The 26,742-nt window shown below is 41.2% G+C and overlaps 1 protein-coding gene across 3 annotated transcripts in view; it reads left to right on the plus strand.

Annotated features, from left to right (window-relative positions):
* The window catches only part of CELF2 (CUGBP Elav-like family member 2), an 862,326-nt gene that overhangs the window by 523,534 nt on the left and 312,050 nt on the right, over nucleotides 1-26,742 (plus strand). Inside the window, exon 1 of one of the 3 annotated variants that reach the window (XM_070391781.1) lies at nucleotides 19,061-19,287. The exons of the other annotated variants lie outside the window; for them this stretch is intronic. Coding sequence (XP_070247882.1) covers nucleotides 19,235-19,287 — 53 coding nt within the window. The 5' untranslated portion in view covers nucleotides 19,061-19,234. Of the gene's footprint in view, nucleotides 1-19,060; nucleotides 19,288-26,742 lie in introns of those variants that run through there. 3 annotated transcript variants of the gene reach the window in all.

Here is a 26,742-nt window from a genome sequence, read left to right on the forward strand (position 1 = left end):
GAGGAAGAGAGAGAGAGAGAGAGAAACATGGATGTGAGAGAACAACACCAATTGGCTGCCTCCCATGTGTGCTAGGTATGTGTCCTGAGACTTAGAATCAAACCCTCAAACTTTTTGGCATATAGGCCAACACTCCAACCACCTGAGCCACCAGCTGGGCTCAGTGATTTTTTAAAATTAAATTGAATTAATGAATTTAAAACCACAGAGTGTAATTGGTAATTCAACAGACCTCCATGTCTACCTCACTGCAGTGAAGTCAGACTCGCTGACAGGAATGTGTGAAGCGTGAGCAGCGAGACTGCATGGTCACGTATTGCCATATAAAACTGGTAATATGAGCATATAAAAGGGGGGACACTGCACTCAGAGAAGGCCCTAGGGACTCTCAGCAGTAGCAGGAAGCTGCAAATCCATGGGGTAACTGATGAAAATGGTAACAGAATGCTTTAGGGGTGGATAAATGGTTTATTTCATGGGAAGAAGACAAAAGTCACAGAGATTTTCTGAAGGTCAGCCATGGACAGACTTCTTGGCAGAGGTGATCTTTGATTTTTAAATCCCGCCATCTCAATTTGGTTCTACTGCTGAAAGGTATTAATGAAGATTGGCAAGGTGTAGAGATGTTTGACTGCAAACAGGCAGCAGAGTGGCTGAGCACTTTAAAATATCTGGTGTGTCAGTAGTAAAAACATTTTAACTGACCTTCAGAGATTTCTATTTTCCCATCTCCGATAGAGCACGAACACCTCACTAGTTCAAAACAGTTCTTCCTAAAACTGGAGAATTCCCCAAATCTAAACTATTTTTATAAATATTATAATAAACGAAGGCAAGCATATAGTACTTAGCTGAATTAAGTGTGTTAAATGAAAGCAGATATGGCAGAGCTATATCAACTGTGTTTCCTAAACTTTAACATTTCAAGTTACATAATTTACTTTTTGACATTTTACTCAAAAATAATAACAAGTCCTTTGGGATTTCCATTTAACATGGTGTTTTGTCTCTGGCCCTTGACATCATTCAAAGATAGAGCTCATGTGGAGAATCATTCTCTATAACTATTTATGGTGTATACCAAGAATAAAATAATATTTTAGTTTTGGAAAATGTGTTCCTATAATGCATCCATCACCTTACGAGGTCAATGAGAAAAAAATGATCTCAAAAGACACTCAATAAAATTTAACCCTTATTCCTAAGAGGGGGGAAACCTCTTAGAAAACCAGGAATACAAAGGAACTTCCAACACGTAATAAAAGATAGCTATCTTAAACCAACCAGTGGATGAGAGATAAGCAAGGGTGCAAATTCTCATCATTCATTCAATTATATCTGGAAGCTCTGGTTATAGTAATAAGATATGGAACTCAAATGACATATGCTCAGAGGAAACACAAAGATAAAAACTTGATCATTGCACATGATATGATAGAAACATGAAAAAAACAACAAAACAATCAATTAAAAATCTCTAAGAATGTAAGGAGTGTGTGATAAAAATGTTTTAGATTAGGCCTGGCCAGTGCAGTTCAGTTGCTAGGAGCATCCTGTGCACCAAAAGGTCACCAGTTCCATTCCTGGTTAGAGCACTTGCCCAGGTTGCAGGCTCAATCCCTGGTAGGGGGTGTGCCCCAGGCAGCCGTTCTGCTCTCACATTAATGTTTCTCTCTCTCTCCAAAAAGCAAGAAGTTAGATTTTGAAATGTTTTAGATCAATAACTCTCCTTTAAATCAGTAGTAACAGATGTGGAAATTATTCGAAGAAAACGTTAAGTCCTCCTAGAAAGAGAAAGAAATTAAGATTTCAGCCGAAACCAGTTTGGCTCAGTGGATAGAGCGTCAGCCTGCGGACTGAAGGGTCCCGGGTTCGATTCCAGTCAAGGGCATGTACCTGGATTGCGGGCACATCCCCGGTAGGAGATGTGCAGGAGGCAGCTGGTCGATGTTTCTCTCTCATCGATGTTTCTAACTCTCTATCTCTCTCCCTTCCTCTCTGTAAAAAATCAATAAAATAAATTTTTAAAAAAAAAGAAATTAAGATTTCAGTAAATTTAAGGCGTGTTTAAAAAATAAAAAGGGAAGTACTATAAAGATATTAAGTTTTCCCAAATAAATCCAAGGGCTCAATTCAAATACCAGTCACCAAAACATCTAGAATTTTTTTTTTTGAATGGACAAGGTTATTCAAAACTTCAAGTTGAATTTCCTTTTGCAAGAGGAAAGTAATAATTAGGGTAACTTGCCATACTACATGTTATAAAACACAGCTACCAAGTTTTTCTGCTTAAAACAGTGAGGTACCAACGTAACAAATGACAAGAGATTCAGTAGCACTGAGTCTAATGCATCAACATGAAAGTCATACACCAAAACCACGGGAAAGGAATGGATCACCTAATAAACAATACTGCCAACTTGTGAAAGAGGGAATTCTCAGGTTGGAGCTTTCTCTCCAAAATAATCTTAGATGATTAAATAGTACAAATAAAAACCAACAAAATACAAAGGTAATAGTTAATCTAGTTTCAGGGTAGGCAAGACCTTTCTTTCATGTAAAAAAGAAAATTATAGGGGAAATTATGGAAATATTTAATTACATAGAAATTTTAAAACTCAGTACCAGAATAATTGTCTTAAGTTAAAAATAAATGATGATCATGAAAAAAATGTATACATCCTTTTGTAAGCATTAAAATAAGAAATATATAGAACGGCTACAACTGAATTAAAAAATCACTAGTAATTGTCTAAGGCACATAAACTGGCCATTCATAAAGGAGACAGGCAAATGACAGTAAACATTGAGGGAAATATTTATCTTCATTAGAAAGAAATGCAAATAAAATCTGAGATAATAGGTTTCGTTCCTTACAGTTGCAAATATAAAATTAAGTTAAAGTCAGTATGTTTGAAAGCATGGCAAGTCACGCATTCTTATCCTGTGGGAGAGTGTCAGCAGTTGCCAATCTTCTGCAAAGCAGTTTAGTAATATATGTTAAGACTTAGTTCACATTACTTTCTTCTCTCAGAAGAAAATGTAAAGAATGAAATGTTACCTCACTATTTAATTTGCATTTCTTCCTAATGAAGATAAATATTTTTCCCAATGTTTACTGTCATTTGTTGCTGTTGTTTTTTATGAATGGTCAGTTTATGTACCACTATGCTGTGGACCTGAAACTAATACAAAATAATAATGCATGTAAACAGTAATTGAAAAATATATTTAAAGAATTTTCATCTCAATGTTACATATGAAAATGAAAATTTAGAAACATTGTTAATATATAATCTTAGGGAAGTAGTTAAATAAATTTTAGCACATCAATTAAATGAAATATCATATAGGAGAGAAATAGCTCATGATGTTTTTAAAAAGGGACTAAAAACTATATGATCAACACAATGCCAGTTTTATATAAACAGATGAAGTTTATTAATTGAAAATTACCTAAGGGAACTATATCGATAGTTGAATAATTTTTTTCCCAGTCGGATTTAGGTAATAATAATTTTTCTTTTTACTTATCTACATTTCCCAACAAAATTATGAATATGAATTGTTTTCATAATCAGTACAAATACACCCTAACTGGTTTGGCTCAATGGATAGAGTGTTGGCCTGCAGACTCAAGGGTCCCAGGTTCCATTTGGTCAAGGGCACATGCCGGGGTTGCGGGCTCGATCCCCAGTAGGGAGCATGCAAGAGGCAGGCGATCAATGATTCTCTCTCATCATTGATGTTTCTATCTCTCTCTCCCTATCCCTTCCTCTCTGAAATCAATAAAAAATAAATAAATGTTATTTTTAAAAGGATCACAATCTGTGTCTATATTTTCACTAAATTTGAGTTAATAGCATCTAACTTAGGAACATTTTATTTTTTTAATATATTTTATTGATTTTTTTACAGAGAGGAAGGGAGAGGGATAGAGAGTTAGAAACATTGATGAGAGAGAAACATCGATTCAGCTGCCTCCTTCACACTCCCCACTGGGTATGTGCCTGCAACCAAGGTACATGCCCTTGACCGGAGGCCGACGCTCTATCCACTGAGCCAAACCGGTTAGGGCAGGAACATTTTAATAGTAAAGGTTTAATAGTATAATATGTGCTCAGTGGGAATTGATAAGTTATATTTGTAGAGAGATGCTATATAGGCTAAAAACAAGGCAATTATTTCCCATAAATATTTGGATAAATAATTGTTATAAGACAAGTTTTGTTTCAGCCTGAAACAGCCTGGAAATAGGATTTAGCACATAGCTCACAAGTACCCCAACTGGCACACTTTTCTATGTATGTCAACATGATTTGGGTATCATTCAGGGTGGTTTATGTTCCCATAGGTTTTGTTCAACCCTAATGGCTTTGCAGATGTTCAGCCATTGAGCCTTCTTTTACAGATTCCTGGGAAATGCTCTTCTCATTTATAGAAGTGGGAATGAACAGGTGCTTACAGAATCTTTCTGAGGTGTGTGTGTGTGTGTGTTTGTGTGTGTGCGCGCGTGTGTGTGTGTGTGTGTGTGTGTTTTCTTATGAAATATTCCTTTTGAAGTTCAGAGCTTAGGCAGAGAAAGCATGAATTTGGTGGGTGTAACTTTCAAACAGCACCTTTAATCTCATGTTATGATTGGCACCAAACAATATGCAAACTATTTTTTATTCCCCAAAACACAGCGGAATGTGTGTGCCTGTGGTATTGGATGTGCATGCATACACTTGTGTTGTTTGCTCAATGTAAGACAAAAGTTTGAAAAGTTCAACTGCAAACACTAATGAATTTGACATCCTTCAAGCTGTTTCTCGGGAGGAGCAATTCTCATGGCAGGTCCATGACACATGCTCCACGGGAACGTGACAAGGGTCTCAGCTGGGAGGACTCCTTCTGAGGAGAACTGCTTTCATCTCCCAAGTGTTTTGCCCTGGATGCATAGACCTTTAGTGACCAGGCTGGGAGCTTCAGATACAGTGTCACACCACCCTTTCAACAACAGAGAATGAAAAAGATCAGTGGGTCCAGGGGGCTATAAACTGACCACATCAGATTAGATGATTACAGAGACACAATCACCTGAAGGAAGAATAGGAATTACTTCCCAGGAATTTTGTTTTCTTAATATTTTCTGAAGGAGGTTCAGGGTTTTCAACTTTTGTCATTTTCCCTAATATTATACATGGCTACAGACAGGCACTGCATCTTTTAATGCCAGCTGCTCCCAAAGACTCGTGCAAGTTTAGAGTAGGAAAAAAAAATACTCTTTGAAGATGACTAGAGTAACATGGAACCGCTGTGGCCTTTTGAACATTTGATCATCCTAACCTATATAATAAAAAGCTAATATGTAAATCTACCAAATGGCGGAAGGACCGGTTGCTATGATGCACACTGACCACCATGAGGCAGATGCTTAATGCAGAAGCTGCCCCCTGGTGGTCAGTGCGCCCCCTGGGAGCGCCGCTCAGCCAAAAGCCAGGCTCATGGCTGACAAGAGCAGCAGAGGTGGTGGGAGCCTCTCCCCCCTCCACAGCAGTGCTAAAGATGTCCGACTGATGGCTTAGGCCCGTCAGTCGGACATCACTCAAGGGCTCCTAGACTGTGAGAGGGTGCAGGCTGGGCTGAAGGACCTCCCCTAAGTGCACAAATTTTCTTCACTGGGCCTCTAGTCAGAAAATAAACGTCAGGTATGCTATTATATGATTGTGCATGGACCACATTCTGCTTATACTTGCTTCTAGACTTGCTCCCCTCATTCCCACCCTATGCAACTCTGTCAGCTTCTTCTTCCTAACACCCCCTTGTGTGATGCCTCCCTCCATGTGGTCCTTTAACCATCTGGTCATTTGTTTATTCTAGTATGCAACAAACACCTATTTTTTTATAGATTTTTTGTTGATATTTTATAGAGAGAGTAAAGGAGAAGGGGAGAGAGAGAAACATTGATGCAAAAGAGAAACATTGATCGGCTGTCTCCTGCACTCCCCCACCAGGGATTGAACCCACAACCCAGGTATGTGCCCTGACAGGGAATCAATCAACTGGACCACACTGGCCAGGGCTACAGCAAACATTTATTGGACACATACTGTGTATGTATTAGGCATCTCAGTAGGCATTAGAGAAATGGAAATCGTCACTGTGGTCCCTGGTCTCAAGGAGCCAACACTGGAAATGGGGCACAGTAAAGAAAAGTAATCTACTAGTCAGTTGCTGTGAGAAGGCTGCATACTACTTACTCAACAGTACAGTGGTTTGAAACAAACTTATTCTTACACTTGTGAGTCTGCAGGTCAATTGTGGTTTGGCAGATTAGGTTGGGAGGCTCTCCTTCAGGCTGAGTCAGCTGTGCTTGGCTCTGGAGGGTGCATTGGGCTCAGATCTTTTCTATGTGTGTTTGTTCTGAGGCCCTAGGGCATGTCTTTTTCATAGCAGGTCACATAGTGTAAAAACCCAAACTAAACCACACAAGCACATTTAATATAATGCCTGCTAACTTTTTAAAAATATATATATATTTTTATTGATTTCAGAGAGGAAGGGAGAGGGAGAGAATGATAGAAACATTAATGATGAGAGAGCATGCACACCAAGGGTATGGGGCATCTTAGAACAAGGAAGTGGGAAGGGGCTTAGTATAGATGCAGGGCTGTGCACATGCTAAGGACGTTTTAAGGAAGTGGGAGTCAGTTCTCCATTGTGTGTGTTTAAGCAGCATAGAGTATTGTTATGGACTGGATTGTGTTTCTCCCCATCTCACAAAATTCATATATTAAAGTTCTAACCCCCAGTATCTCATAATTTAACTGTATTTGAAGATAGGGTCTTTAAGGAGGTAATTAATGTTAATGAGGCCACAAGGGTAATAAGACTGGGTTCTTATAAGAAGAGGAAGACACTCCAGGAATGTATGTGCACAGAGGAAAGGCTATGTGGGGACACAGAGAGAAGGTGGCTGTCTGCAAGTCAAGGAGAGAGTCCTCATGAGAAACCAAACTTGCTGACATCTTGATCTTGGGCTTCCAGCCCCCAGAACCATGAAGAAATAGATTTCTGTTAAGCCACCCCGTCCGCACTATTTTGGTATAGCATCCCTAGCTGACTAATCCAGGCATCTTGGCAGTTTTCTCTAAGAGATTAGGAAGATTAAAGCAGAGCTGGACATCATTAGGAAATAAGCAATTGGAAATATTTCATTATTTTTGTAGTTGCAATGTCTTTGTTTTTCTCTTGTTCTACAGTGGTCTCAGAGTCTGATTATTTCTATGTTCTGTAAGAGTTGTTTATGAGTTGGAAACATTATGGCCTACCCATCAGCTACCAGCTGCCAGAGCTGTTTCTAACTTTCTCATTGGCATATTTGGAGAGGATTCTCATTTACTGATCCAGAAATTACACTGAATCCCTATTGCTTATTATGTTGAATCCAGATTCCTTTGCTCAATTTACAAGATTCACAGTCTGGCCTCACTCTTCCTAATTTCTTTTATTGACATTTGTCAATACTTGTGCTACTTTATTTAGACTTTCTTTTCACTGTCTCCCACATAAACTATCTTTAGTCTGAGTCTGGTCTCCCCTGCTTGGGGTATCCTTACACTTACCCTTCGTGGCCTCCCCAAATGGAATCATACTCTTCAAGATTGCCTCAAATCTTATTCCTCCATGAAAAACTCTCAGATTACTCCAGCCAACTCTTATCTCTCCTTCCTTGGAACTCTTATGGATCATTAACTACTGCAGTAGTAGACACTGTATTGTTCTTCGTTTCATATGGATAAATTCTGTCTTTCTAACATGATCATTATTTCCTGAGGGCAGGGGCCATGACTAGTCCTTCTTTTGAATTCAATTTTAAATAACTAACATTGTCCCCCCGCCCCCCCCAAAAAAAGGTGTGGTTGATTTATTTCATCACATTTTTAAAAACTGGGCCCATATTTTGACATTTTTGTATTTCCTTGCTTCTGAGGTGATGTCCTCAAACTATCCATGTATTCAGCCAGCAAGCATTTTGAACATGTATTTTTGTGCTCAGCAATTGACGTTTCAGCTGAATCCTGAAGGATATGCAGAAATAAACCTGGTGAGGGAAAGAGGGACAAACACCAGGAGAATTTCGCATGAGTAAGAAACAACATGAACAAATGCACAGAGGCAAGAGTAATCAGGTATGTGAGGACTCAAACGAGGTTTTTGGAGAAAAAGTATAGTGTGCCAGGTGAGAAAACCTGCAATATGGGTAGGTCTTATGAACCAAATTATGTGGCTTGGACTTCATCTTCAGGGCAGGGGGAAAGCTCTAATGAGTTCTAAGCAGGAGGCAACTATTAACATATTAGAGACATAACTCATGCAAGTGTGTAGCATGGATCAGAGCTGGTGAACCTACAGAAAGAGACTCCTTGGGAACCCTGAGAGCCTGAATTAGGATAGCATAGATGGAAAAAAGTAGGTGGGTTGCAGAGAAAGTATTATTCAACTGGCTCTTTGTCTCTCAGGCAGTTTTTACTCACAAGCATTCTAGTTCTTATATATTTACTAGAGGCCCAGTGCATGAAATTGTGCACAGATGGGGTCCCTTGGCCTGGCCAGCGATCGGGGCTGATTGGAGCCATCTGGCCCAGTCCCAATCAGGGCCTGCCGGCCAGAGGAGGGACCCACAGGAGGTTGGCTATGGGAGCATACTGATCACCAGGGGGTAGCTCCTGCATTGAGTATCTGCCCCCTGGTGCTCAGTGCGCATCATAGTGGCCAGTAGACTGGTCGTTCGGTCGTTTGGTTGTTCAGTCACTTAGGCTTCTCTCTATATAGAATATGCATCAAGTCATGCTTGGGTTGTGGAATGAAAAACAAACCCAAAGTTGTATTGATCTGGGTAGGATGTTCTCTCTGTGAATATACTTCTGGATACTTTTCTCTAAGTATATGATACTTCATTAAAAAGTTTAAAACAGTTGACCCAGGAAATGTTATCCAAGTCTAGAATTTATAGTTCCTGATAACTTTTAGAATCCTCATCTGGAAAAATTCTCAGACACCTTCAAAAAAACTACCTTTTCTGGCCCAGCCGGTGTGGCTCAGTGTTTGAGCGTTGACCTATGAACCAGGAGGTCACAATTCCATTCCTGGTTGGGGCATGTGCCTGAGTTTCAGGCTTGATCCCCAGTGTGGGGTGTGCAGAAGGCAGCCAATCAATGATTCTCTCTCATCATTGATATTTCAATCTCTCTCTCTCTCTCTCTCTCTCTCTCTCTCTCTCTCTCTCTCTCTCCTTCCTCTCTGAAATCAGTAAAAATATATTTAAAAAACAAACAAACAAAAGATCTTTGTTGCTGCCTTCTTGAACTGTTGGACCCAGGCAGAATTCGGGAAGCCTATGAGCTTGTTCTGCACCGTTGCCTTCCTGTTCTGCATGCTGGCTATGAAGATGCAGGTGTGGAAGTAGTCTGCTTCTCTTTCAGACTAAGCTGCCTTCTAGAGTTATTGCCCCAGTTCTTGACTGACTCCTGAAACTTTCTTAACTTTTCTGCTTCTCATTTATACTGCCCTGCTTTTTCATTTAGCATCCAAACAAAAAATTCATGAGCTCATATACAGCAAGGTAGCTCAAAAGTTGATAAGCATATGTTTTCTCCCTTCAGCTAAGTTTCAGCCACTCAGTGATGTATCCGGACCTCTCTTTCACTGTTTCACTGGAGCATCCTCCTTCGCCTCCTCAATTTTTGATTTGCCCTGGGGTTCTGGTGTTGGTTTGTTTCTCATTTTTCCCCCTTCAGCACTCCTCCTGGCTGATCTCGTCCATGCAGTAAGTAGTTCAGCTGCCTACTCTACTTGGAAGACCGGCCTGCAGGCATCTCAAACTCAGTTTGTCCCCAATGGAATCAGTTACCTTCCCCATCTACCCTATTTTGCCTTTTTTGTTGTTTGTTTTCATCTCAGTTAGCAGTGTCATCATTTGCCAAATTGTCTATGTTAGAAACATCAGAATTATCTTCAACTCATCTATTTTCTCCATTCTACCTATTCAGTTGTCTATATAATGATTCTGGCACTAAAATACATGTTTACCCCCTTACTTCTGAGGCACAGGGAAGAGAGCTAAGCCTGACGACCATCTATCTCTGTCACTTACCGCAAATCAGCTTGGCCCTTTTGTCATTTCCCAGGCCCCAGTGTCCTCACTTGTGTAATATGGACAATGATACTGACTTACTGGATTTCTCTGGTGATGGGTGATTTATGGAGAGTCTAAAACTGAGGCCAACAAGTAGGCAGTGGTCCATGAATGTAAGCACTGACCTCGCAGGCCACACCATCTCCTAGTGAACAATGGCTTCCCCACTGCCTCCCTGATTCCAGACTTTCTCTGTTCTCCATTCATGCTTCATCTGAAACCAGAGTTAACTTTCTAGTTAACTTTGATGGCCTCTATTGCCAGTGGTTAGTGTGGATTGCCATGTCTTCTCCCCCTCAGCTCCAGGCTACTTTCTGCCTCATCTCCATCACCCATTGGCCTCTAGGAACTTTCCTTTGAAGATCATGACTTACTCATGTTCTTAAAACATTTTCATTTATACCATAACAATACATGTGTAACAGGAATAGAGAAGTCAAAGTAATGTTTAGCCCTGCAATGTAAAACAGAATAAAATTAATGCACTTTTAAAAGTGAGGATACATCTCATTAAGAACTGACTTAAGGCAATAAGTGTGGCGTTTAATAGCATTTACTGTTTTGTTTTGGTTTCAATAGCAGACAGAGGATGGAACTCATAAGAAGATAACTTGCTGTAGGTCCCTGGGGATTCCAGTGAGGTGAGAGAGGAGTAAGCAGGACATCTCTATGAGAAAGGGAGTGACTCGTGTGTTTAAATATATGTTTTGATTGATTTTAGAGACAGAGGAAGGAAGAGAGAGAGAGAAACATCAACCAGATGCCTGCTGCACGGCCCCTACTGGGCATCAAGCCTGCAACCTGGGCATTTGCCCTGACCCAGAATTGAACCAGCTACCTTTTCGTGCGTGGAAGACATGCTCAACCAACTGAGCCACACTGGCCAGAGTGTGACTCACTAACTTTTGAAGTTATGGCACCATTAACTAAAGAGTTAAACACATAGCATAGATCTACTCCTGAAAATGAGCAAAGCAAAAATTAGACCAACTTCTGATTCTTTTTCCTTGCTCATAAGGACACTGGCTTTTTCTGAGATATCACAAAAATCACTCTCCAACTAACATTGCCCTTAATTCTGGAAGTTTTTTCCACTCATCTTATCTTCAATGCCCTACCTACTTGCAGTTCATCAACTCCCAAATGTCAGCATTATGGAAAGTAACAAGGGAAATATATGAATTTATTGCTTCATTTTCTGTGTGTCCATATAAATGGTGCTTTAAAGTTAAAAATAAATAAATAAATAAATAAATAAATAAATAAATAAATAAAGCAGCAAGCTTATCATTTCATCTCAAGGAATGTATAAAGTCCTTAAAGTCAGGAACAAGATCTTCCTGTCCTCAATCCTTCTAGCCTAATGACTGCTCATAGTTGAGCAAAGTAAATTTTTTACCCTTTATGTTATACTAGAGGCTTGGTGCACGAATTCGTGCATGGGTGGGGACCCTCCACCAGACCTGTGATCAGGGGTCGATTGGGGCCATCTGGCCCAGACCTGATCGGGGCGGATTGGGGCCAGCTGATTGGGGAGAGGGGCCATGGGAGGTTGGCCAGCCACAGGAGGTTGGCTGTGGGAGCACAATGACCACCAGGGGGCAGCTCCTGAATTTAGAATCTGCCCCCTGGTGGTCAGTGTGCATCATAGTGACCAGCTGTTCGGTCATTCAGTCATTTGGTTGCTTAGGCTTTTATATGTGTAGATAGCTGTAAGCCACTGAGATTAGGTCACTTAACAAAAAGAATGCTTCACAGAGAAATCCAGCCATTGAACAAATGTTTATTAAGTGTCTACCATTTGCCATACATTATGCTAAAGTGGTGATAAAATGGAGTAAGTTCCTGTTTTTATGCGACTTAGCTGCAGATGCAGGAAAGAGGTTATAAACAAGTATATAAGTAGATAATGTAATTTCAGAGAGTGATACAAACAGAAATATAACATTTAAAGCACCTGCACATTCAGTAAGAGCTGTGAACATGTTATGGTTGTTTTGAAAGCATCTTTCCCAGACCATCTGGGCTTCTCTTTCATCTCTGTCATATAATCACACAAATTCCAATCTTGGTCCACTTCCTTGCGAGGAAAACTCATCTACTCCACCCACAGCCTTCATCACACTTGTGATCTTGCCTTCTTAGGATTCCATAATATCAAAACCACCAGGAAACAGGGAGTTCCCAAGGGCACCAAACTCTCCATGTCCATTGAAGACTCATGAATAATAGTTAAGTTACAGCATCTCTCTGACATGGCAGTTTGAGCAGGTAGAAAGGTAGCTGTATGTACACTTGTCTCTCTTAAAAATAGCAGTAATAAACTTGCTCATCTCCCATGCAAATGTTGATGCCTAACTTAATGTATAGCTAGTCACCTGTAGCCTTCTCAGGGTTTCCCATTTGCCTGAGGGTGGCTGTTGGCAAAGCATTAGGCCAAAAATAATCGCTCAATTGTGAACATGTTATTTGATAAGTTGTAAGAGTTCACTGACCAAAATCAGTTATTTTAACAACTAGGCTATTTATGTTGTTCTATTGTCATGGGAAATTCTTTAGTTTCTTCATTCTGTCTTCAACAAACCTTTCCCTGTGTACACAGAAAGAGTTCTCTAAACCCATTTCATGGATTCTGTTTTCATAACTCCTTTCCTTTATACACTGAGTGGCCAGATTATTATGACCATCTGACATTTGTAGGCAAATTAGCCGTACACTGCATCATATGGGATATGGAAGCTGAAGGCCTGTTTGAACACCTTTCTGTCTGCAGTTACCAAGATAAAACGTCTCCAATTCACACAGGAACACAAGGATTGGACAGTCGAGCATTGGAAAAAAAGTCATGTGGTCCGATGAATCACGTTTCCAGTTGCATCATTCAGATGGCAGAGTGAGAATTTGGCAGAAACAGCATGAAAGCATGCACCCCACATGCATGAGTACAACCCTTCAAGCTGGTGGGGGCAGTGTTATGGTTTGGGGCATGTTTTCCTGGCATGATTTGGGCCCTTTAATTTCTGTGGAACAACATCTGAATAGCACAACATACCTAAGTGTCGTTGCTGATCAAGTTCATCCTATCATGTTGATGGCGTATCCCAATGGAGATGGCTTCTTCCAACAAGACAATGCGCTATGCCTCGGTGCTCATATTGTGCAGGAGTGGTTTCAAGAACATGAGGGAGACTTTACCTTGCTTAGGTGGCCCCCACAATCACCAGATCTCAATCCAATTGAGCATTTGCAGGACAAAGTTAAAAGAGCCATCAGGCAGCTGGTTCCACAACCATCAGATCTCACAGAACTGGACAGTGCTATTCATCAGGTGTGGTGTCAGATTCCTCACATCACCTTTCAACATCTTGTGGAGTCAATGCCAAGAAGAATCACCGCAGTATTGAAGGCAAAAGGTTGCACAACGAAGTACTGATGAGGTGGTCATAATAATATGGCCATCAGTGTATAGCAAGCAGTCATTATTCCTCTTTATAATAATACCTCTTAAATTTTATCTAGTGCCTATTTTCAAGTAGCTTCTTGGAGCTCTATGTACTTCACGGCTTATTATTTACACCTACTTATTGATAAAGATGACACTTTATATAATTTTAAGGGGCTTTACAATTATTCTTGCTAATTACTCATCCCCATGCCCCACTTATTCTAGAAAACATCACCATTTTGAAGATGAGTAAGTAGTCCCACGACTTAGGGGAGGAATATCTATTTGGAACTTAGGGCCCATGGAATTGTTACTAAGATAGTGGCCTCCTGCTCCTAAATGTGACTTGGGGGTAATTTTTTGAGTGCTCAGATGCAAGGAACTCATGTTACATAGATCCTCAGATTGTATCAAACCTTCTCCTTAATGCTGCTGAGGTGTCACTTTAAGCCATCTGTCAGTTTTATGTTTCAGGTTGTGATTTGTGATTCCTACATCCTTTTGGCTTTGGAGGGTTTTCCCCTCGAGGCAAGGGGGAGCACTGAAGTCTGGAAGAACAGGATTGCTCCGTATTCCATTCATTCCATTGCCTGTAGAGTGTTGCTCTGGGCTTGCCCCTGCGCTCACACAGCACTGCCTTTCCTCAGTTTGCCCTTTGAGACCCTTCCTCAGAGGCTGACAAAGATGGTCAGAAGAACTTTGTATCTTCTGCGCGATATCAGCTCTGGGTGGGAATTTATCCACTGACACACAGACTTATCAACTTGGCTGAGCACCTACTGTGTGTCAAGCACCGAGTATGCCGGAAATCATTTCTTGTAGACTTCAGTCATTGCTTCATATTTACTTCACAAATTCTCTATGTATTCTTTCCATCTTTCATAAGAACAGAGCATTTTTCTTAATTAAACCTGGCAATTCTTGGTATCTGTAGTGTCCCCCCAAAATTCATATGTTGAAATCCTAATGCCTTAGGCAATGGTATTAGGAGGTGATTAGATCATGAGGGCAAAGCTCTCATTCATGGGATTAGTGCTGTTATAAAAGAGACCCCACAGTGTTCCCAAGCCCCTTTTGCCATGTGAGGACTGAGCAAGAAGGTGCCAGCTGGCACCTTGATCTTGGACTTCCAGACTCCAGAACTGTGAAAAATGAATGTTTGTTGTTTATAAGCCACCTAGTCTGTGGTATTTTGTTAGAGCAGCCTGAATGGACTAAGACAGTATATGAAACTAACAACTAAAAGGTTGTAATGAATGTCCATGGTACCTCTACATTCCAGAGTGTTCTTTTGAGATAGGAATCTGAAAGGCACTCTAGATTTTTTTAGTGTTCTGTCCATCAAAGAACTAATCTGCCCTTCTTGACCCTACTCCAGTACACCTCATATTTTGCACTTCCATTGAAATGGTACTTTCTTTTACCTTGGCAATGTAAATGTCCAAATTCGAGGCCAGATAGGCATACAAGGCAGAAAAAGTTGGCATTGTTAATGTTGCATTTAGAAATTTAGCTTTTTATTGTAGAAATTACCTATAACATGTGAGTGCACATGTAATATACCTTTAAAAATGTTTTAGAAAACAAGAAATTTGGCTGATTCCAGCTCACCCCTATAGCACTTTTCCAGTTTTGCCCTCAGAAAGTTTGCATTCATAGCTAACCATTTAATTTACAAAGTTAAAAACATCTTTTTGTATGTAGAGAACTTTGAGATAAACTGAGTTTGTGTTGTCCTTTGCTAATTATCTCTGTAATACTTTTCAAAAAATTTTCCCTACAAAGTTAGTAATCAGGATTGTTAAAAATTAACTGCAATGGTAAATAACCCCCCAAAGAATAATTTGTCCCCAAAAGTGCTTAGTTTATCTATTTTTAATTCACCCTTCATTTGAAAAAACTTTTTGAAAGGAATCTCTATATATAAAACCCTAATATGCAAATAGACCAGACCGATCAGCTGAACAACAGAACAACTGGTCGTTATGACGTGCACTAACCACCAGGGGGCGCACAGAACATGGCGGGCGTCAACCATGGTGGGATAGTGGGGCAGGTGAGCTGGGGTGCCAGACCAAGGCGGGGCGCTGGTCACTGTCATCGGGGCTAGTCTCTGGTGGTTACTGAAAATTATTTGCTCCTGTGCGCAGCGGTCATGCCTAGCACTTGCACCTGCTGCCAGCAGTGGCCCCCACTGCCTCACCCACTGCCAGCGCCAGGCTCCAGCCCTGATCACTCAGCACCATCAGCGGGTGCAAGCAGTGGCTGGTGGCCCTGATCGCTCTTCAGGGCTTCTCACCTCCCCCTGCTCCTGAGGAGCGATCAGGGGCAGCAGCACCTCTTGCACCCACTGCCAGTGACAGCCCCACTCACACCTGCAGCCAGTGCCAGAGCCACTGCTCACACCCACTGCCAGCACCTGGCACGTCCGGATTGCTCGGCAACATCAGCGGGTGCGAGCGACGGCTGCCCCCAACCCCCCAATCACCCCTGAGGGCTTCTCCACCTTCCCCTGTGCCCACCGCAGCCTGGCGGCCCACAGTTCCTTTCAAAGTGCACCTTCTGTGGGCAAGTTGCTCCATCTTTCTGCACTTGAACTTTTTCAGCTGAGAAGTAATAGCACCAGCTCTGCCCACCCCACAGCATTGTTATGGGGATTAAATGAGCTGACAAATGTGAAAGGATCTTGAAATTTAAAACATAACGGCATGAAAAGAATTCTCAGTGTTGTCTGCTGTGCCAACTATATGCCTGCATTAGAACAAAAAGTGTTTTTTTTTTATTTCTCCATACATTACATGAAAACTACATAAAGGAATTTTGAAAATAAAATACAGATGACCTTTGAACAATGTGAGGGTAAGGGACACAGTCAAAAATCCACATATAGCTTTTGACTCCCAAAACACTTAATTACTAATAGCCTACTGTTATATGTATTATGTACTGTATCCTTAGAATAAAGTAAGCTAGAGAAAAGAAAATGTTATTAAGAGAATCGTAAGGAAGAGAAAATGCATTTACATTACTGTATTTATTGGGGAACAAAATCTGCGTATAAGTGGACCTATGTAGTTCAAACACCTATTATTCAAGGGTCAACTGTGGCCTCTCTCCAAAGTTCCAATAGTTAACAATAAATTCATTTCTTTATTTAATTAATATTTATTAAGCACCAGCTAGAGGAAAGTTATTCGATTGGGTGGATTAAGAAGTACCAAGATTAATGAATGTGGATTTGGAATCAAAGACTTAAAATACAATATGTAAATGTCAGAAATGACATACCTTCTTTCCATTCACTCATCTTTATAAGCACAAGTTCAGCACATAAAACTGGTGGGGGTAAGACCTTCAATCTGTCAATAGTGGAGTTTAGACAAGTACTACACTCTTACCTTGATAGCCCTCTCATTACTTAGGTACCTAGACTAAAAAGGACATGGAGAGAAAAGAAAATATTTGCTGGTTTGGCTCAATTCCTGTCCTTACTACTATGGACCCATAATTCATGTCATCATAGGAATAGCCTCATGTCCTGGCTTCTAAGGCTAAGACTCTATTTATGGGTAAGCAGGAGCATTATCGTTATCTTAGGACTTGCCTCACAGTTCAGGCCACACTAGAAATTGGATGGGAGTGTTAAGAAAAGAGATTTCTGTCTGAGCAGCATATTTTTACCTTTCTATCACAGACAAAACTGTGGCCAATGGCAGTTCACTCAGTCTGCTTTTTATTAATATTGGTGGTGACAGAACACACCCAGTTTCATTACCAGCTCTTCAGGTGCTTTCAAACATAATGGCTTTTGTCTCCCCCATTTAAGTGCTGGGGCAAAGAGAGCTACAGAGCGGTGAAGGGACAGCTGTCTCAGCACCCGCCCCGGGAGCAGCGTGAACCCTTTATCTCCAAAGTCTCTCTAGTCCTACACTCATTTACATGAGGTTCATCTGGCTCTCAAAGAACATCTTAGATTTTAGATACTGTCTTTTCCAAGCAAGGTCATTCATATGTATATGTTCCCTCCATAACTCTCACTTGCCGTAATGAACGGAGGAAATGTAAACATATGGTTGTCTTAGGGACACGACTTTCATTTCCCTATTTGACCTTTGCCCACTTATTCATCATGTTATCTTCCTTCCTTACAGAAATAGCGGTGGTGACTGCTACCAGTCACCTTGGCTTATGGTCCTCAATCCAGTGGATAATCTAAGCAAGATTACTGTGCAGTGGAGAGTAAAGAACCTTCATTCCCCTCCAGGCGGACTCCATTTCCCTTGCTGTGGGTCAAGACTAAGTTCAGAGATCAGAGATCTAGCAAGATAGTGGGGTGTATTTCAGGTCTTCAAATAGGAAGGAAACGGAGCGGAGCACACCCTTCTTTCCCTTCCCCACTATTATTCCCACGAAAGGACCCCAGGTTAGTACTGAGGAGCCTGATTGTGGTGATGGAGGACATGTGAGGCACGTGGAGCCTAGGAGTGAGGACACCAGGACTCAGTGATCCAGATCTGTTTCGGGCTGCGTTCTGCGTTGTTCCATCCAAGCTGAGAGCACTCTTGGCTTCCCGTCAGCTCACACCTCCTGGAGCGGTGCCTTAGTCTGCACTTTTGGACGACTGCCTATTCTGTCTGTAGCATCTCATCTTTTCTCTGTGTGTTTAACTTGCTGTTTTCTTGGCTAATCTGCATGGAATTCTTCTAATTCCAATAAACAGCAGTGCAATGTGTATTTCCCTGGCTAACAATATGCTAAGCCCAGTGAGTATAATGAAGTAGGGAAGCTGGTTTTTCTAATTTGGGAAAAGAGCGCCGAGTTGGTCTTTTGAGGCAGATGCTCCAGTGCCAGGCAGGACTTCAGTGTGGCCAAACAATCTTTGCATCGCCTGCCTGCTTTAGATGCCCTGCTTCAGGTCAATCATGGCTCCGATCGGCAGGAACTCTGGTGCCCACAGAGTTAAAATATTTCCCAGGTCCCCAGTCCCTGTCCTCCGCATCCACGACCCAGGGTGGGGCTAAGGGTCTTGACCTTGTCACTCTTCCTGAGGACAAGAGCAGAGGAATTGATGAATCCAACTGCGAATTCCGTGTCCCGGAAAAAAAAAGAAGCAAAAATCCTTTCCAGCACAACAACTGATCCAAATCTTCTCTTAGTCATCCGTGTTGCTTGCTGGTAGCTGAGAGCAAAAAGAAAACGTGAACTTGGCTTTGCTATTAAATGTAGAGGAGCAAGGTAAACGAGTCCCTTATTTTCCTTTCCAAATTTTTAAGATGGTAATTAGGAGATCTAGCACCAGGCAGACCTGAGTGAATACAAACAAGACCCCTATAGGCAGTGCAGTGTATTAATGTAAAAATATGCCTAGACAACGTAACTTGTCAGAGAGGATTATTTCTACTTAGTGAGTCTGCAGGAGCCCCTTTGCTCCACCATTCAGAATTTGACTAGAGAAGAGAGTGGGGCAAGAGAGAGAGAGAGAGAGAGAGAGAGAAGGAGGGAGGGAGGGAGAGAGAGCGCGCATTAGTGAACAGCTACTGTGGCATTGATGTTTGAGCGCACTTCTGAACTGGCTTTGTTGAGACTATCAGTGTCTCAGTGCAGAAAGCATGCGCTGTCCCAAATCCGCTGTTACTATGAGAAATGAGGAGCTGCTTTTAAGGTATGTTCGGTGGCCTTTGTTTTAATGTGTCTTTTTCTCGTTTCCAGAGCTGGTTGAAACAATAATCCTGCTCTGAAGCAAGTATCTTAGAAGAGGGGGGAAAAAACCTAGAGAGAGAGGAAGAGAGAGAGAGGCAAACAAAATTGAGACCAAGAGATTGGGAGAAAGAGAGAGCAAGCAAGAGAAAGGACGAGGACTGCTGCGTGCGAGTTCTATTTGCAGGAGTTGCCTTTTGAAAGCATATCATGTTTTTGCTCCCTGCGATTTGTGAGTGGCCAGTGGCTCATTTTAAAGGCTCCGAATCTGGCTCTTGGTTTGTCTTTTCCTTTGCAATGTCTAAGCCTCTTTCCTTATTATGCACTCTGCATGGAGTAATGACCGAAAAAGGAACTAAAGAGACCCCATATTAGCCTTGCGTTCCAAATACCGCTCTAATCTGGACTTAGCCTACCTAGATAGTCCTTCTGTGTTACCAGGTTTGGATCACTTTATCCTGCTTGCCAAAATGTGTACCTTTTAAAGACCTCTGTTCATGCATGGCGTCCTGGGTCCCTATGTATTGAAAACAAATATTTGTTTCCTGTATCTGTGTTAGGGTTCTATCGCATACCGAGAATGAGCCACCACTGACTGACCTTTTGGGAAGCAGAGAAAGAATTATGAGAGATTTGGCATCCTGCTTTGAAAAATGTAGCCTTTTGTTTATTTGCTAGCAGACATTGTAGCACTGAATACATCTTTGGGTCTGACAATGGGACCCGTTGAACAATGGAGCTGTCAAACTAGCTTAATGCATGTCTGGGCCCTTTTTTTTCTTTTTCTTTCTCAACGCCCTTTTTATCTGCTATAATCTTGTTTGTATAGACTATACGGAATGAATAGCTTTTGGTACTGCTTGTTTGTGGTTTTGTGCTTTTAAAAAATTTAATATCTGCCGTTCATAGAGCTTTTTGCATTTTGCAGCTATGTTGGTTGGATTAAGTTAAAGATTTATTGCTTACCTCTCTGTTAACTACAGAAAGAAATGTATTGATTGAGACTGCTTGTAATACCATTATCATTCTGGCAAATACCTTGTTATCAGACATGCCTCTACAGTATTTATGCTTGGGGATTTAAAATTTGTCTATTTGGTGGGCTTACAGAATGTAGCAAGAAAGAAGTTAAGAGAAATATTCCTGTGTTGAAGTAAATTATAATTTTTAATCTTGATCTCCTCTTTTGGCATACAAATAGAGAAATGGTTTAGAAATTCAAAGATAAGTGAGAACTTTTGCCCTTATTATTTTGATCACAAACTATTATTATATAGCCTGTTAAGTTAAAGGTCTCTGTGGAACATATTGATTTCTGATATATGGTTATGTGCTCATAAAAATGCATTTCCATGAAGGGCAAACATTTATCACATCCTCAATTTTTTTTTTCTTTTTATGACATAAGCATCTATTTCTAATGTGAAAACAGTGAGACTTCAAAAAGAGAAAATAGAAAAATCTGTTTTGAACTTCTCATAATATTAAAATCACTTTTATTCTCAAAATATATATAAAAGAATGGACCTCATAATATTAAATGGTGCCCTAGCCAGTTTTGCTCAGTGGATAGAGCGTCAGCCTGTGAACTGAAAGGTCCCAGGTTCAATTCCAGTCAAGGGCACATGCTTGGGTTGTGGGCTCAATCCCCAGGGGGGGACTTGCAGGAGGCAGCCGATCCATGATTCTCTCTGTATCATGGATGTTTCTATCTCTCTCTCCCTCTTCCTTCCTCTCTGAAATCAATAAAAATATATTTAAAAATAATATTAAATGGTAATTTATTCACATGACAATCATCACATTGAGATTGGTTGCCGTAAATAATATTTTTTTTACCTAACATTTTAGTGTTTTGTTTTATTTAGCTGCTTGTGCCAGAGCAATATTTTGAAAAATATCAGTAAATTTATGGAGAGAGATTAAGGACCTAATTTTTAAAAACAGAAGGAGAGTCATTTTAAAGGGCAAAATTTAAAGATATTTAGTTACAATTATTTCCTCTTAGGTTATATTGTGGTTTAAATTAGTGAAAATACCGGTAAAAAAGGAACAAGATGTATTCTTTATGAAAACACAGTTATGAAATAGTAACTGTTTTTTAGAGTTTGGACTTACATTTTAATTTATTAAACTTAAGTTGAAATGTTATGAAATACTTAACTCAGAATAAATTAATGTTACAGGCTAAAAAAAATTGCCTTCTTAAGTATAGATTTTTCTATGGACAATATTTTCAGAGCCTGTGTGGACCCAAACGTATCTGCAGCATAATGATATTTTTAAAGTTATCCATTGTGAATAGAATGGATTTTAAATGCGTACTTATTATGTTCTCTTACTCCCAATGGGATCTGAACTGCTCACTCCATCGGGTATGCCAATAATTGCTTTTAGGATGAGCTCATAAAAGGTAATTGGTGAAGCTTTATAACTGAAGCTGGCCCACTGTTACCAGCACACCTAGATGCTGCTTTCATGGGAAATTTTTATTCCAAAGCAAAGGTTGCAAAGCAAATTTTTTTGTGGTTTGGAAGAAAAATAGTCCCCTGTGCTCCTTAGCTGCCTGTCAGTAGCACACTGAAATAAAGAGATAACTTGGGAACCTCCATGTTGAATTTTTGACTAGATTATAATTATTTCCCTGAGATCTATTCACTTGGATTTCTAGGTGGTCTTGAGATCCCCTTGTCAGCATTCCACATCTATATTCTCTTTTCCTTTAGCCCTGCTGGGGAAGGTAGGGGATTGCCTAAAGTTGGCAAACTTGTCTACATCTATGTTCACAACAGTAACAAGGTGTGTAATCTGTATCTTGCCATCAGTGTGGTGATCCCCCTCCATAGTGACCTAAAGAAATGTCAAAGTAAATTTTAATTCTAAGCCAGGACTTGCAGAAAAGAAATAGCAAAAGATTCAAACCGGGAAAATGGCTTCTATCAATAGAGTGACCAGTGCACCCTTAACACACAAGCCTCCGGGATACCCACGTAGCCAAGCTCAGCAGGCCACAGGCTGAGACCTGTAACCTCGGTGTATTGGTGTCCCTTTATTTGTTCAAATAAAACCTCACCATTTTCTCCTTTTTTTTTTTTTAACAGTAGTGTATACAATAGCAAAATATTCTTCTGGGACTGAAAATCAAAGAAGAACATTTGATTAATATGCATATCTGGAACTTTATAGCAAGTACAGATTGTGCTTGAATAGGTAGGAAGTCATTCCAAGAGTGAATCAATACTAATTATTGTAATCAGGGGGGTTAATTAGGTGAGAATGTGGCTGATGGGAAGTTCATTGCTCAGAGCCCTGGAAACACCCAGGTTGATGAAAAGAAAGGCAGGATGCAAAAGGAAGGGTGTCGTGTGGGAATGATGGCTCCGACTCGAGGGGTCAGTGTTCGCAGAGGCGAAGCACACCTGATTTGGTGTGATCGTGGTAGTGAGGAAATTAGAAATCTCCAACTTAGGTCCTTGTGTAGAGATTTCTGTAAAAGTCATTGGAACTGCCGCTTGTTTAGAGGCATCTCGCCCAGATCCATAGCATCTTTCTGCACCTCTTCAAACAGTAACAAGTACAGTCTATTCCGTTGCAATCATGCCTTCGATCATCCTTATTAGCCTTCCTGAATTTCTTTCTACGGCTTGGTGATTCCTGGGGATTTCCCCTTTCATAAAACTATTGATTGCTTCTGTAATGTTTATTGGCTTTGGGAATTTTCTGAACTCACAGTGACTTTTTTTTTTCTGTAGGAAAGATGAGGCGGCAGTGGTTTGGAGAGGATTAAAACCTGTGGCATTTTCCTTAAGGGACCTGGGGAAGAGGGTGTCAGAGGAAGGAAAGCATATGTGAGGTTTTAATGTTGTAGCCCATTAAGACTGGAAATGAAGTGTCCTAGAGCTGCAGCACCTTTCTGATCACGTGACACCAATCTACAGAGATTGGGCTGAGATGGAAGCCAGACATACTTGTAAGAGTGTGTGTGTGTGTGGGGGGGGGGGGGGGGTGTTAACCCTGACTTGCGATGAGGTACACTTGGTTCCCAAACACAGTCTTCTGCTTCACGTGATATCTTTAAGGATTATCGTGCACAGGTATGTTTGTCTTCTCCATAGCATTCTCCTCCCTGTGGGACTCATCCCAAGCCCATTCCCTTGTATGTCAAGGCTATCAGAGTTAACAGAAACTGGCATCTGTGGGGAGAGGATGACACTGGCCCAGAGTGACAGGTATTACCAGGACAACTCGAGCTGCCACCTCAGCCCATTCCAAGTTGACCCGCCCATGACTGGCTGCCTAGGACTGTGATGAATCACTGGAGTTTATGAAGCAGGACTTGCCAACATGCCCTCGGAGCAAAAGAAACACTAGAATTTTCCTGTAAAATCATTCTGTTCGACCCGCTTTGTTGTCTTGGCCAAGAAGAGCTGTCCGGGGCTTTTTAAATGCCTGTCTTGAGGAAGGTGGCAGCTGCAGTCCGTAAAACTCTGCTGGAACCTATGGATGGCATTGCTGGCTTCTAGCTGGCGTGTGAACAGACTAGAATGGGCACAGCTGTGCCTGATGCAGACATGGATCAGATGCTTCTCACCCCTCCCGGGACGCTGCGCATCTCAGTAATTCAAGGGCCCTGCAATGTGGTTGTCTTTGTCATGGTATCCCTTTGTTAATACCTTGGTCTGGGACCCCAGCTCTCTTTTGGGTTCTGTGAGACGGCTCACTGCTCTCTCAAAGGTGATTTAAGAAGCGCTTCTGTAAATGAAAAGTGCACTGAGTTGGGGGTGGTTGGCATGCGTTCCTGGCGGCAGCAGTTAGGATTCCTTTGACCTTCTCTTTGGAAACTGACTTGATAAATAGGGATGGAGACCTCGTTCCAAGCCCCAGCGCCTACTCTCCATCAACCAGAATCGTCCTCTTCCCTCTGGTTTAGATTGTTGGTCTCAGACGTCGAAGTGTCAGCGGAAACTCAAATGCTATAGAACAATAATATTGAGACTGGCTTTCTCTTTCTTCCCACCTGCCAGTTCCAGGTTTAAACAAAGATTGGAGGGTGCGAGTGTTATGATTGGAGGTAAGAAATAACATCAAAATTTATTAACCAGCGACTCTATGCCTGGCACTATACGAGGTGGTTTCTTTTATCTTTTCTAATTTAATTCTTACACATATCCATGAGGTCTGTTATTCCCATTTTAAAGCTGAACAAACTGAGCTCGAGAAAGGTAAAGTAATAGGCCTAGAGACACAGCTTGTAGTGGAAGGGATTCTAACTCAGGGCTCAAACAACTCTTTCCTTGGCCAACTTGAAAGTATAACAATTGGATATTTGACACATAAAAGCAAAGTCTTCCTCTGGGCCTGCATGCCCACTGTGGACTGTGATTGGTACCCACCTCCTGGTTTTGCCACTGAGTAAGCTGTGAAGTCAGAAAGGGAAAAGAAAGCGAACAAAATCTCAGCAGTGTTTTGCTTCTGAGTTCTGACCACAGCTCCCCTCTGTGTCCCGGCTTGTTCATGAGGTCTTCGAATTAAAGCACCTTTGAATTAAAGCATCCTAAGCCTCACTTTTCTCAGGCTTTAATCTGTATAATGGGAACAAATGTTGGAAGGAATAATGGAGTACTTTAAAGCTTTATGAAGTTGAAACATGACTTTTTATCTGTATGCATGGCCAAAATATGTCATGCTGGGATCATAACCAATCTGGCAATAAAGACATATTGTGCTCAATATAGGACAGAGCCTCAGCCATCAAGAAGCTCACAGCAGTTGTGAGACAGAGCAGTGGGTAAGAAGGTATCAAGTGGTGTAATGCAGAGGAGGGGGACATTGAACTAGACCTTGAAGGACCGATGAGTGAGGAGGAGAGGGAAGATGTTCTTAGAACACCCTGGTCTTATCTTTCTATTAAAAGGAGCAAAACAAAATCCTCAGCCTCGTTACCTTTCTTTTTCAGATTCTCAAGGTCATTCACATCTCTCCTTCTCTCCAACCTTGCCACATTCCTATGAAATAGGACAAATGTAGCTATTAGCCTCCAGAGAGTATGGGGAAACTAAGTGATTGGGTAACACAAAGGTTTATACTCAGCAGTAGAGACAAGATGAGAGAACACATTCCACTTAGCTTGGGTAGGTAGCTACAGCACTTTTCCATGAAGATTTTAGATAGGTTTTTTGATTGTTTGTTTGTTTTAAGAGAAAGGGACAAAAAATCTTTTTTTTCCTAATGGACTTCATGGGAATTAGCATCAAAAGCAAGCTTAAATAAAACGCCACTTGGGATCTTTTGAAAACCTCCATCATAAGCTAAAAATGGCTAGAGATTTGAACCATATTGTAGGGAAAAAAATAAATTTCTTGTGCTCAAAACCTTAATGTATTTTCAACCTCCATGTCACATTAATAGCTTGGTTATATAATTGCGGTGGGAATAATTAGGCTAACACATTGTACTTCTTATCTGAGGATCATGGTAGGTGTTGATTTTCTAGCCAGTCATCCCGACAAGGAAATGAGGGCCACCCATGTGACAAAGGTCTAGCGAGGAATCAGAAAATTAAATGGTGTTCCCAGCGTCCATCAACTCTGTGTCAGAATCACATGCAGAATTCAACAGGTGTGGTTCTTAAATCGCATAATCTTTTTCACTCAGTTTGAAAGCAGCATTTGCCTTAAAGAGTTTAGTCTGCCTGCACCATATCAGATGACTTCTGATCCTCGTAACCAGAAGCTCTTTGATGGGGCTCTGTCATCAGCGTGGATAAAGCAGATTCATGCATTTTGTTTTGCAGAACCCCAGGCTTTTGCTCTCTAATCCTCACTCTAATTCATTTGTTCAGGGAAAGGAGAGACATTCAGGCAAATGGGGCTGTCAAGCCTGCAGAGATTTCCTCTCAAGTTGAGATTGTGATTCTTGTCAAGGGCTGTCTAGGGCCGTGGTTGGCAAACTGCAGCTCGAGAGCCACATGCGGCTCTTTGGCCCCTTGAGTGTGGCTCTTCCTAAGCCTTAGGAGCACCCTAATTAAGTTAATAACAATGTACCTACCTACATAGTTTAAGTTTAGAAAATTGGGCTCTCAAAAGAAATATCAATCCTTGTACTGTTGATATTTGGCTCTGTTGACTAATGAGTTTGCCGACCACTGGACTCTAGGGCAACCCCCTCCCCCTTAGGCTAAAACTTCCATTTCTCTTTCTTTCACCCCCACCTGTTGCTGGTTTCTCTCTGGACCTAGTATTTTGCCTGCTACTGTATCCACCCAGCTGCTGCCACTCAGCTGTTGTCCTCCATCAAGCAACCATTTCTCCTTTTTAAATTTAACAACACGTGACAGTAAGATGAGAACTTTGGGCCAGTTGGGGAAAACCTTTTGTGGGGGTGGGAGTGTTGAAGGGCAGATTGCCAAGAACTAAAACCC

This window comes from Myotis yumanensis, unplaced genomic scaffold, assembly GCF_028538775.1.
Source record: "Myotis yumanensis isolate MYYU_CA2020_CCGP unplaced genomic scaffold, mMyoYum1.0.hap1 SCAF_1, whole genome shotgun sequence".
In the NCBI taxonomy this organism is placed as follows: Eukaryota; Metazoa; Chordata; class Mammalia; order Chiroptera; family Vespertilionidae; genus Myotis; species Myotis yumanensis.